Source organism: Eubalaena glacialis, chromosome 2 (genome assembly GCF_028564815.1).
Source record: "Eubalaena glacialis isolate mEubGla1 chromosome 2, mEubGla1.1.hap2.+ XY, whole genome shotgun sequence".
In the NCBI taxonomy this organism is placed as follows: Eukaryota; Metazoa; Chordata; class Mammalia; order Artiodactyla; family Balaenidae; genus Eubalaena; species Eubalaena glacialis.
Window position 1 is genome coordinate 170,470,348 of NC_083717.1, and position 12,533 is coordinate 170,482,880.

The 12,533-nt window shown below is 45.9% G+C and overlaps 1 protein-coding gene across 4 annotated transcripts in view; it reads left to right on the forward strand.

Annotated features, from left to right (window-relative positions):
- Window positions 1-12,533, forward strand: part of ADCK1 (aarF domain containing kinase 1) — a 109,587-nt gene that overhangs the window by 9,829 nt on the left and 87,225 nt on the right. For 3 of the 4 annotated variants that reach the window (XM_061182757.1, XM_061182760.1, XM_061182759.1), the window contains exons 2-3: window positions 223-368; window positions 3,202-3,285. In XM_061182757.1, the coding sequence (XP_061038740.1) occupies window positions 234-368; window positions 3,202-3,285 (219 nt within the window). In that variant the 5' untranslated portion in view covers window positions 223-233. The remainder of the gene's footprint in view (window positions 1-222; window positions 369-3,201; window positions 3,286-12,533) is intronic. The other variant, XM_061182761.1, reaches the window with a different exon arrangement.

The window sequence follows — 12,533 nt, forward strand, 5'->3', positions numbered from 1 at the left end:
CTTATGCTGGGTACTGTGCTAAGCATTTCATATACACGATCTCATTTTATCCCAACAGCTTGTGAGGTAGGTATCATCCTGTTTTACAAATGAGGAAACACAGGTGCAATGAAACTGAGGAAATGACCCAAGGTCATACAGTCTAAGTGGCGGAGCCTGGATTTGAATTTGACTACCTATGAAACTCTTAACTGTTCCCCTTCCTCTGCTTTCCTTCTTCAGGGTCTGGGGACATGGCCAGGAGGGCTCTCAAACTTGCTTCGTGGACCAGCATGGCTCTTGCCGCCTCTGGCTTCTACCTCTACAGCAACAAGTACTTAGACCTCAACGACTTTGGCGCTGTCAGGGTGGGCAGAGCAGTTGCCACGGTAGGTTCTTCTCCTTTTGGGAGAGGCAGAGGAACTGCAGTATTACTTGTAGGTGTTCATACATGTAGCAGATGTACCTGCCAGTCACACATATGTGGAGATTCACATGTACCCTTACATGTGTGAAGCTCCCACTACACAGTTGCACAGGCATGGATGTGCACCCCTGTGTACCTATATCCCTGTTCACACAACCTCTGGCATCCTGAAGTTAAACAGAGTGGGATTGCATGGGGTCTCTGTTCTGAAACCTTTACCTTTTCAGAACCTCCTTATCTTATTTTAGTGACAGACTCAGGAGGCTGTCTTCTCAGGAAACACATGGAAAGAGGGCTTTGCAGCTTTGATTAAATTCTACCAGAAAACTTGGTCTGCCTCCAGTGAGCTCGTGAATGGTTTGTGATGCAGGGCTCATGCTCAGAGTATCTATGCCTTGAAGAACTTTGCAGATCCCCTCCAAGCTCCAAACTAACAGAATCTGAATTGAATATTTGACTGTTAGAGGTTTTCTCCAGTGGTTCAGGAACATCGTTCTGGTGTGATCACATCCTCTTTATCTCTGCTGAAAGTGACTGTTCCAGACACCCCTACATAATTGCTCCATTGGTGGGTAGAGCGCCACATGCGTCATGCTTTCTTTCCTCCTTTGTCTGCTGCAGGATGAGCTCATGCTTTCTTCCCCTTGGTGTAGATATACTCTGATGCACAGTCTGTCTGGGCTGTTGCCTAATCATTTCCATAATACTCAGTGTTGTCCCGTCTTCTTCCTAGCCTGGCTCAGATGTGGTGCCTGCTCCTTAACGTAAACTGGGTCATAGACTCAAGATTAGCAAATAGATAAACAGGCCATGGAATATGTAGCGATTCCTAAGTGTTTGCTGAATGCCTTTTTTGGGCCCAGCATTGTCTTATATGCCTCAGGGGTAGAAACGAACTGTCCCACGCAGGTGCAGCTTTGAAGGAGCTTCTGGCTGAGGAGTGTTCACATGAATGGGTCAGAAAACAATCTAGGGCTTCCCTGGTGGCACAGTGGTTAAGAATCCGCCTACCAATGCAGGGGGACATGGATTCGAGCCCTGGTCTAGGAAGATCCCACATGCCGCGGAGCAACTAAGCCCATGCGCCACAACTACTGAGCCTGTGCTCTAGAGCCTGCAAGCCACAGCTACCAAGCCCGCGTGCCACAACTACTGAAGCCCGCACGCCTAGAGCCTGTGCTCCACAACAAGAGAAGCCACCACGAGAAGCCCATGCACTGCAATGAAGAGTAGCCCCCATTCGCTGCAACTAGAGAAAGCCCGCGTGCAGCAACGAAGACCCAACGCAGCCAAAATTCAATAAATAACTTGAAAAACAAAACAATCTAAAGCCATGTGTTGTGTCAAGTTGCGTGACTCGGGTGACAGCTGCTGTGGGACCTCAGACACAGGAGTGAGTCCTGTGGGCTGGGGTCGGGATGAGTGCCTTAGGGGAAGTAGGGTTGGATGGAACCTTAGGGATTTGAATAGTTGGAGAGGAGGGAGGAAGGTATAAATCAGTGCTTTATAAACTAGCCACTAGGCTGTGTATTCTTTAAAGGCCAGGGCTCTGGTCTATTTTTTGGGGGGTGATGTTTAAAAATTTTTCTTTATTGATGTATGGTTGCTGTACAATATTATATAAGTTGCAGGTGTACAATATTGTGATTCACAAGTTTTAAAGCTTATGCTCCATTTATAGTTATTTTAAAATATCAGCTCTATTCCCCATGTTGTACAATATATCCTTGTAGCTTATTTTATATATAATAGTTTGTATATACCTCTTAATCTCCTACCCCAATTCTGCCCCTTCCCACTTCCCTCTCCCCACTGGTAATCACGAGTTTGTTCTCTATATCTGTGAGTCTGCTTCTTTTTTGTTATATTCATTAATTTATTGTATTTCTTAGATTCCAGATGTAAGTGATATCATTCAGTATTTGTCTTTCTCTGTCTGACTTATCTCATTGACCATAATTCAGGGCTCTGGTCTTGATTAGCCTTGTGCACCACTCAGGCCAGGTCTTGCTAGTGGTTGGTATTCAGCAAGTATATGTGGAATGGAATAAAGATTTGGGAGTATAGACAAAGGAATGGACTCCTCTCAATAACAGCCTTGTAAGCCCCTTTATTTCTATGGGCCTCAGTTGCTCAGTTCTAAAAGGGAAGGTTTGGGCTCAGCAACCCTTAAGGCTTCTCTGTGCCTGAAGATACCTGGGAGCCTGTGATTTCCTGATTCACCAAGCATAAGAGAACCTCTCTTGGAGTTTTTGCAAAGGGACCCAGAATTAAAACGTATATGCTATTAGAGCAAACATAAATATGAAATGGTGTTTATTTGTGATAAAGAGGGGTGGGATAAGTTTATCCAACAGCATTCATCCAACTAGTATTTATTGAGCATTTACCTGTGTGCCTGGCACTGTGAAAGGTGCAGGGGATACGATGATGAACAGGAAGGACATGCCCCTGAGCTTATAGAGCTTAATTTCTAGTGAAGTGGAAACCATCCATATACAAGGAAACAAATGAGCAAGGTAATTTTGGACGGTGGTTTGTTATGATAAATAATTGGGAGTTCCTGGTGGGTGGCGGTAACTTTAGATTGAGGGTCTCTGCAGGGGTAGCATTTGTGCAGAGCCTTGAATGACACGAAGAAGCCAGCCAGATCGAAATCTGGGGGCAGGGCCTCTTAGAGGTTGGACTGCTTCTCTAGACATACCACCTGTGTCAGGGGGCTGCAGCTGCAGGCCTTGGACAGAGGAGTAATATTTGATGTCTGGTGCTAAGCCTTCCTCTTCCTTGGTTCACAGACAGCTGTCATCAGTTACGACTATCTTACCTCCTTGAGGAGTGTCCCGTATGGCTCAGAGGAATACTTGCAGCTTCGATCCAAGGTAAGGGACCTGTGGGACCCATCTGAGCCAGGCCAGGCCTGGATAAGTCCTGAAGTGACTGCAAAGCCAGCAAGCTTCCTGTCTGCAGCTGGAGGTGGGCGGGGGCAGTGTAGGGATTGAGGCTGGGGGCTTGGGAGGAAGGAGGGGGGGTGTTTTAGTGCCCATGGGCTGGGCTGCCAAGCTGCCATCAAGCTGGACCCCCCAGTACTGAGGTTATAAATCTATAAGGTGCTGCTGGGGAGGCTGGTGTGTGTGTCTAGGGAGCGCACGTGTCTGGGATGACTCAGGAGGGATGAAGGCTCTGTCCCTGAGATAACTCAGCTGGCTTCCAAACTGCCTTGTCAGGCAAAACCCAACTGAAAGAGGTTAATTGCTTTCCTGTCCTCTGAATGCTACACCGGGGCCTGTTGTAGGTCTCTGAGTGGAGCTGTCGACCACACACTCTGTTCTCATTTGGAACAGGATAGTTGATTTTGGTGCTATGTCTACATGTCCCAGAGAGTTGGGGGATTAAGCAAGCGGGCACTTGTGTGGGATGTAAGTTGAGTTTGAGGTCAAGTATAGATAACTTTGGTTCTCCCAGAGAGAGGTTTGTGATAGATCTGTGTATCTTTACTCAGCCTGGAAGGCCCTTTGCCCCTTAGAAAATTCCTAGTCATCCTTCAGGACTCAGCTCAAATACTTTTCCTCTGTGACAATTTCCTCCTCAGTCATCCTAGGTGGCTGGAATAATTAATTTTTAAATTTTTATTTAAACTTTTCATTATGGAAATTTCAACCATCCATAAGGGTAGAGTAGTATGAACCCCTATGGAACTGTCATCCATCTTCAGAAATTATCAACCTTTTGCCAATCTTGTTTCATCTACTCTCCCCTTTATTTATTCATTCCTTCATTTACGTCTTTATTCATTTATTTATTTATTATTATTTTTTGCTGAAATATTTAAAAACAAATCTCTGGCATCATATTATTTTATTTGTAAATACTTCAGAATGTATCTCTAGCAGATAAGGACCTTAAAAAAACCTTAACTACAGTACCATGATCATACCTAACAAAATTGATAATAATTCCTTAATAACCTCTAATAGCTAGTCCATATTCAAACCTTCCTTTTTGGGACTTCCCTGGTGGCGCAGTGGTTAAGAATCCGCCTGCCAATGCAGGGGACACGGGTTCGAGCCCTGGTCCAGGAAGATCCCACATGCTGCGGAGCAACTAAACCCGTGCGCCACAACTACTGAGCCTGTGCTCTAGAGCCCGTGAGCCACAACTACTGAGCCCGCATGCCACAACTGCTGAAGCCCATGTGCCTAGAGCTCGTGCTCCGCAACAAGAGAAGCCACCGCAATGAGAAGCCCGCACACTGCAAGGAAGAGTAACCCCCGCTCGCCACAACTACAGAAAGCCCGCGGGCAGCAACAAAGACCCAACACAGCCAAAAATAAATAAATAAATTAATTAATTTATTAAAAAAAAATCTTCCACGTTGTCCCCAAAATTTCTTTTTTAAGTTGATTCAAATCTGGATCCAAACAAGGTTCATATATTATGTTCGGCTGATGTTTCCTAAATCTTTTTAAGTCTATAATATTTCCCCTCCCTCCTTGTTTTGGGAGCTATTTGCTTGTTGAAGAAACCAGATCATTTATCCTGTGGAATTTCCTACATTCAGGATTTGGCTGATTGCATCCTCACAGTGTCATTTAATGAGAAGTAAATTCAACGGTACACAATTCAAAATATATAATATTTGAACATACAAAATGACCTTCCTATCCCTGTTTCTCAGGTACCCAATTTTTCTGCCTGGAGGTGATCATTATTTCCTGTATATCTTTCCAGAGAGATCTTCCTATTTGTATTTAACCACTCTATGTTCTTTATTCCTGTCATAGATGATAGTTGGTTATGTGTCTTTCTCTCTCTTTAGACCATAAACTCTTTTAGATCAGGGATGGGTCTTTCTTTTTTACATCTTCTGTCTCTAGCAGTGATGCCTGGGACTGAGTTGAGTTAATGTCTGTCTCAATGCCAGGCTGTACCCTGCTAGCTCCCTGCCTTGAGAGAGGCCCCAGAAAGAGAGTAAGGTTTGTAGTCAGAAGACCTGAGTTTGTTCCTTGGCTTTGGAGAAGGTCATTCAGACTTTTGGAGTCTGTGGACTACAGATGGTTATACCACTTACTGAGGATTATATGGATAGTATCTGAGACAGTGTGTTGTGAATGTAAATGTAAAGCAGGTATCAAAAATAAGTAAGATGTCTACTAGAAGGTATGTTCCATGAGGACAGAGACTTGGTCTGTGTTGTGTATCTTCACGTCTGCAGCACATACTACAGTACCCAGGACACAGTAGCTCCTAAATAAAGGTTTGTTGAACGAATGAATGAATGAAATGTTAGTTTGTATTGGAAGATCTCAAAGTCCTTGTCTCTGAGACCTAATGCCCCCTGCTTTTCCCTACCCCCTTTTCTCCATCTAACCAATGCTATGGGCCTTGGAACCCACCAGAGCCACATTTGCAGAGAGGTCCAGGCCAGGGCACAGGGGCAAGCCCTCTGCCTTGGGGAATCTGCAGAGCAGACAGGGGGATGGATGTCATGAAGACAGACAGCCCTTCATGTGTAAGTCATCTGGAAAGCAGTGGTGCTGCAGGTCCTGGAGAAGCTTGGGGGATGCAGTTAGGAAAGTACAGTCTGGCAGTTGACAAGAGAGCAGCAGTGCGAGGTGACTGGCACCAGATAACAGGGTGCAGGCTGGTCCCTGGGAGTTGTGCCTGGGAAGGGAGAGCCGGCCGGCACTAAAGAGCACAAGTAAATACCGCAGGAGTGTTTTCTTGCATCGGAGCACTTATCTGTTCTGGTCTGTGAGACTGATAAAGAAGTGAGTGAAGGGTAAAACATAATTATCTCACCTGTTAAGCCAGCGTCCCCAGGTCCCGGAGTGTGCCAGAGCCAGGAGCTTGGCAGGCAGTGACTTCGAGAAGCACTTTCAAGGTTGGTGCTCAGCTGGCTGGGACCGCAGTGACTCAGCTCTGCTTCGAGAGGGGGCGGGAGCCAGCGTGAAGATGTGTTTTCTAGGGGCACAGTGGCACTTTGCTAGGCAGTGAGGGCGTGGGACGGCACCCAGATGCTTTGGAGAACGAGACTCCAGGTGCCCAGGATGCTTATAAACAGAAAGGACGGGTGTGAACTTGCCTGTGCCTGAAGCGGAAAGAAGTCACTGCTGGTACAGATGTCCAGACAATGGGCTGGAGGAGGCAGGACTGAGTTGATTCTGACCAAGGTGTCGGGGTGTAGTGGACATATGTTAATTTTGCAGCACAGGAGCCATTCTTGTTTTAGGGAGCAGCATCTAAACTTTCCTTTGGGGAACCACTCCTATCTCATATACATGCCATGAGGTTTGAGTGGAGCTCACCCCACCCTCAGGGTGGGCATGTGACTTTGGCTATCAGTGTAGTCCATTCCTCTGGCCCTAGTGATTGATTCAAGGATGAGTATCTAAGCCAGTGCTGGTCAGTGAACTTAAATCAGCTCCAGGACTTTTGGGGGTGTCCCCCCTGTGACACTGTCTTTTCTGCTGGATTAGCTGAGAGTATCAGATGTTGGCTTAGAGCTGCTGGCAGCCATCTTGCCACCACGAGGGGAGAGCCCATCTGTGAATGGAGCCAGTATTGTGGAGAGATGTATTTGAGTCCTAAGCTAGACTACCACTGGACTTTTCAGTTATTTATGCCAGGAAATTCTCTTTTTGTTTAAGATGTTTTGAGTTCAGTTTTCTGTTCCTTGCAGCCAAATGAGTTCTGATAAACTCTTGGGGAAGCATAATTAGGGTTTTGATAGGTCACAGAAGGACCAGTAACTCAAGGAAAGAAATGAAATTCAGAAATTCCAAGGCCCATGGAGGATGAAGAGATAGAATGATGGTGCTGGGTAGAATTTGAGCCATTTTGGACCTAGAGCTCCTGGTCCATCACCAAACACCTCTACTTCCCTAACTGTAAAGTGGGTCTTTGCCCCAGCTAAGTTTGTAAGAACAGAGATGAGAAGGTTTACTTAATTAAATACTGTGGATTATTTAACCAGCCAGAGAGGAGATCTAGAAGCACAGTTTGCCTTGATGGCTCCTTATCATTTTAATGAACAAGTTAATTATTTTCTATTTTTCTTATTTTTACATTTATTAATTGGAATTATTCTATAAGAAATAGCTGTCCCTTCTCAATCAGTTGTTTATTTTTATCAGTATCAACTCATGGATATTTATTTTATTCTATGGGTTAGAGTCCAAAACAATCATTATTTCTTTTTATCACTCAAATTGTTCGGACTTTGGCCATTGGGAGCTTCTTCAGGTTGTCTCCTGTGTTCTTTTGATATGCCCCATCATTTTTTGAGCACTATCTTAACTTTCTGGTCCCACAAGTTGCCCCAGGCTCATCTTGTATTTTCATTGCCCAATCCCTGGAATCAGTCACTTCTCCAAGGAGCCCTGATTCCTTTTATTGGAGAATGGTATTCAGAAACCAAGATGTGGATGCATATTGCTACTGGGGTGCTGTTGTTTCTAGGCTCTTCCAGGAGACATAGCTAGGAAATATATGGATGTATACTTACTCATGCATAAACACATCTGTCTATTAAAAAACCATGAGTTCATGCTGATACCTCTAATTTCAATCTAAACTCACAGAGTTCATTATAGCCTTCTCCCTTTCCTTATATGTAACTTATTTCTCCGACAGTGAGAATGCCTATTATCTACAATATATTCACTTATTTGTTCAACCCTAGTATACCCCAAATTAGTTAACAACCCTAAGGCATACAAGAGCAGAGAGAGTGGCTCAAGATGAATTAAGGGGGTATTTGAGCTGGGTTTGGAAAGATGCATAAGATTGAAACATGTAGCATTGGGGGACAAGGTGATCTGAGCTGAGGTTGATGGGTAAAATTTTGGCGATTGTCTATAAGAAGCGGAGAGTAGTTCAGTGTTACTGGAGACTAGGTTATGAGTGAGTGAAGGGTTATACTGGCAAACAGAATTAGAGGTAGGTTGCAGAGGGACTAAAGGCCAAGTTTTATACCATGGACAGTAGGGGACCCTGGAAAGTTCTAGAGTAAAGTTTTGTTAAGCCGTTAATGAATGAGAATGCTTAAAGTCATCAGTTACTGAATATTTTTTGAGCTTCTGCTTTGAGTTAGACAATGAGTAAAAGTGGGGTGTGTGTGTGTGTGTGTGTGTGTATGTATGTGTATGTGTGTGGAGAGGATAAAGCAAGAGAGTGAGAGAAATCGCATGTGCCTTTTCCTTTCTTAATCGGAGTCCTACTATAGGGAGGGGACCTTGATTGTTGCTGTGACTGGGAATCTTTAGCTGAATTCAGTTTCTTGTTATGGAGCAGGTCACTGGGCTCCTGTGGTATGCTTCCTGGGATGCTTCAGGTCTGCAGTATGTGTGCGTCATATTAGTTACTGTAGTACTTAATAAATATTTGGGCTTAGGAGGTAAAGATAAAAATACTCTTTTCCTCTTTGCCCAAGAAGCAGAACCAAGGAGATGCAGGACTCTGCCAGGTAGAGATCAAAACGTCAGCTTTATTACTGATAAATGTTGGGCTGGATCACGTGGCTTGGGCCTGTGATCAAGTGGGCTTGTTGAACTTCACCCCTGAATTTGATAGACTTGCCTACCCAGGCACAGACGTGGCAGGACAAGCCTCTCAGATGGGGGCCTGCCTCTTAGGGCAGGGAGGGACTGAATACCAGTGTTCTGCAGGTATATGCAGATCCCAAAAGGGAGGAGAGAGGAAGAGGTGAGCTGTTTCTTCTCCCAAACTCACCAATCCGGTTGAGATTCCTCCTCCCACAGGGAGGGAGGGAGAGGGAAAAGAGAGGTCGGGAGCCTTACACCTCTAATGGGGCTCCCTCCGCGTGCTTGCCTGAAACTTAGTGAAAGGAGGTTTACCTGCAGCACTTACCCTCGGAGGGAGAGGTAGCTTTAAATTTGCTGTAAGAACCTTTTGTGCCCATTAAATCCTGCTAACCTTTACACCTGACCTTGTATAGGGACACAGGCTGTTTCGGGCTTGAATATGGGCTGACAATTTCAGCATTACTGAAATCTGCATTTAGAGGGAGGAGTCATATGCTGTCTACCTTTAGAATTATGACATGTGGTAGGGTATTTTGGGGGAAAATGGACTCCACTTCTGACCAGTGGGTATTGGTCAGAGGAGAAGAATAAGGAGCTCAGGTAAGGTGATGGCTATTTATAATCATTCCATTGAACTTGAGAAAGACATCTTTGGCATCAGCTAACTCAAACCTCTAATGTACAAATGTGATACTGGAGGCCCAGAGCAGGGTGTGACTTCTTCAGGCACCCCCCAGCCCCCTGCAGGTTTTGGCAGATCTCAGACTTGGTCTTGGACATCCAGATCTTGCCCAATCTCATGTTCTTTGCACTTTATACTTGGTTGTCTCCCTTTTTATCCACTTGCAACCTGGGGGAAAGCACCAAGTTGGATAGAAAGTAGAACCAAAGATGCCTGTGCAGCTTCTCCTCCTGGTCTGCGCCCTCTGGTACGAGCCCTGAGGCTGTGATGCTGCCTGGGGTGGGCTTGGGAAACACAGAGGAAGAGAGAGAAGGGCAATAGAGCCTTCTCCCTGGGATTCCTTTACTTATTTAACCCATCAACCAAAGAGTTATTAATTCAACAAATATTTGGACTTTGTACTCCCCAGTGGAGGGGAGTGTAGACCCTCCAAAGAAATCAGTAGATTGCTTTGGGAGTTTCAACTCTTAAGCTATTGAGCAACTGCTGGTTTTGAGGATAACCACACTCCCAGCTTAGTGAGGGTATGATAATTCAACAAGCATTTTAAAGCTCTTCTTGCTTTGCAAGGGGAACTGTAGCAGCGTTTTTAGGAATAGTCTCTGAAACCTGGGACTATTCTGGCCAAACCAGGACATGTCTTCACCATTCTTCCATCCACCTGTTATTTTAACCAACATTATCTGAGCCTGCTGTGTGCCAGGTCCTGCGTCAGGCTCAGGCTCAGAGGATATAAAGGGAAATAAGACTCGATCTCTGCCCTCCAGTTGCTCACAGTCTAGTGGGGGGACCAGACGTGAAATCTCCAGTTGCAGAAGGTCAATGTGTTTTCATTCTAGCTCTGGCTCCTGACAGCAGCTAACTCCTAGCCAGGAGGATCGGGGTGGGTGGGGCGGGCGCCGTGGGCAGGAGCCCTGCGTGGGAGGGGCTGCTAACCCCGCCTGGGGGGTGGGGGTACATGCCTAGAAGACCTGGAGTTGCCTTTTCTAATTGTGTTGCTGTTCCTTTTGCACGTTTGGTGTCTGTCAACCTGCCGTGGACGCTTTTCAGTGAGTTTTAATGCACTCTGTCCCTCAGATCCCCTTCTGCTGCTTTTGTTTGTCATCATGGAATATTTGCCTGAGAGTATTCTGCACAGAGGAGGAGGGAAATTGAATCCTTGCTGTCTTGGTGACTGGCTTTCTCAGAGTTTGTGATAATTTCTGCAGGAGCATGAGCTGCATTTAATTTGCTCTGGTTGGGTCATCTAAGGACCAGGGAAACCAGAGTCTGCTACTGAATCTAGCACCTCCTTTTCAGTTTTCTGCATACCCAAATCTTTGTGAGTACTGCATTGCAAACCTACACAACTCGCTGCAGTGGCCCTGACCCCAAAGTCTTTCTGATTCAGAGAGAGTTACATAGCAGGAGGCTCTTGGGCCTTGGTGTGGGCTGGAGAAAGCCTTGGTGGGGTCCACTCCCATTAGTGGGGACCCTGGGGGAAAATGTGGTGTGCCTTGAGCTTCCCCAGGAGACTGGGCCCACTGTGTGGTGGCTTCTTTGTAGTTCCCAGGCAGACCACACAAATGCCAAGCTGTCTTCCTGGTTGCTCTAGACTTCTCAGTGACCTATGGACCATGGCCAATAACAGTACCCACTTTGCCATGCCTGCATACCTTTTATATTTTGAAAAACATGTGAAATATATAAGACCTAAAGAAAAGTATAAAAAATAATTTAGTGATCACCCTTACACTCCCTGCTCAATTTCAGAAAAGATACCTTACCCGTATAATTGTAGACCCCTAGGTATTTCTTCCCTGATTCCAGCCTTCCTCCTGAGTAACCAATTGTCATTCCCATGCACTTCTTTTTTTTTTTTTTTTTTTAATTAATTAATTTTATTTTTTTGGCTGTGTTGGGTCTTGGCCCCTGTCCGAGGGCTCGCTCCAGTTGCGGCAAGCGGGGGCCACTCCTCATCGCGGTGCGTGGGCCTCTCACTGTCGCGGCCCCTTGTTGTGGAGCACAGGCTCCAGACGCGCAGGCTCAGCAGGTGTGGCGCACGGGCCCAGTTGCTCCGCGGCATGTGGGATCCTCCCAGACCAGGGCTCGAACCCACGTCCCCTGCATTGGCAGGCAGACTCTCAACCACTGCGCCACCAGGGAAGCCCCCATGCACTTCTTTATACCCAACTATTTATGTATTGGTATGATATTTTTCATTTCACTGACTCTTTTTCCTTTACTTGGTTTTGTTCTAAGCAAACATATCTGTGAAATTGCAGGTTTGATAGACTAGCTTTCTTTTTTGGGGTCTAATGCATATGCAAGTAAGACGTGTTCTGGATACCACCCAAAATTGCCTCTTGTACCACTTTTTTTTTTTTTTTTTAACATTGGTACCAGGTCACACTTAGAGAAACACAGGCTGCACCATCGGTAGCAGATGCTGGGCCAGACTCTGGCTTGCGCCCTCCATTGCCTCGGTCTTTCCCCTGCTGGGTTTGGCGACGCTCTTTCTAGCTTTTCTCTTCCCCTAGCTCACCCTGTTTATCTCCTGGGGCTGCTTCAGGCTTGAAGCTATGTGATGGGATGGTATTTGCTCCTGTTGCGCAGAAGTAGTGATCCCTTTCCAAAGGCCACAGCTGAAATAAAACAAAATCAGAAAAAACCAAAAAAACCCCCAAAAAACCCCAACAAAATCAGCCCCTGGTTTTCCGGTGATGGGAGGCCGTTGCCTGTGCTGGGCATCTCTCATCCTGATCAGCACGGTTATCACCATTAGCCAGTTCCTCATTTGCAGTCTCTGCAGCTCCCTTGCCTACATGGGCTGCCTTGACACTCAGAGCTGGCTTTTTGCTGCTGCAGATGTGCTCTCCAGCTGCCCCTGCCACCTGGTTCTGTGGAGTGGCCAGAGGAAGGC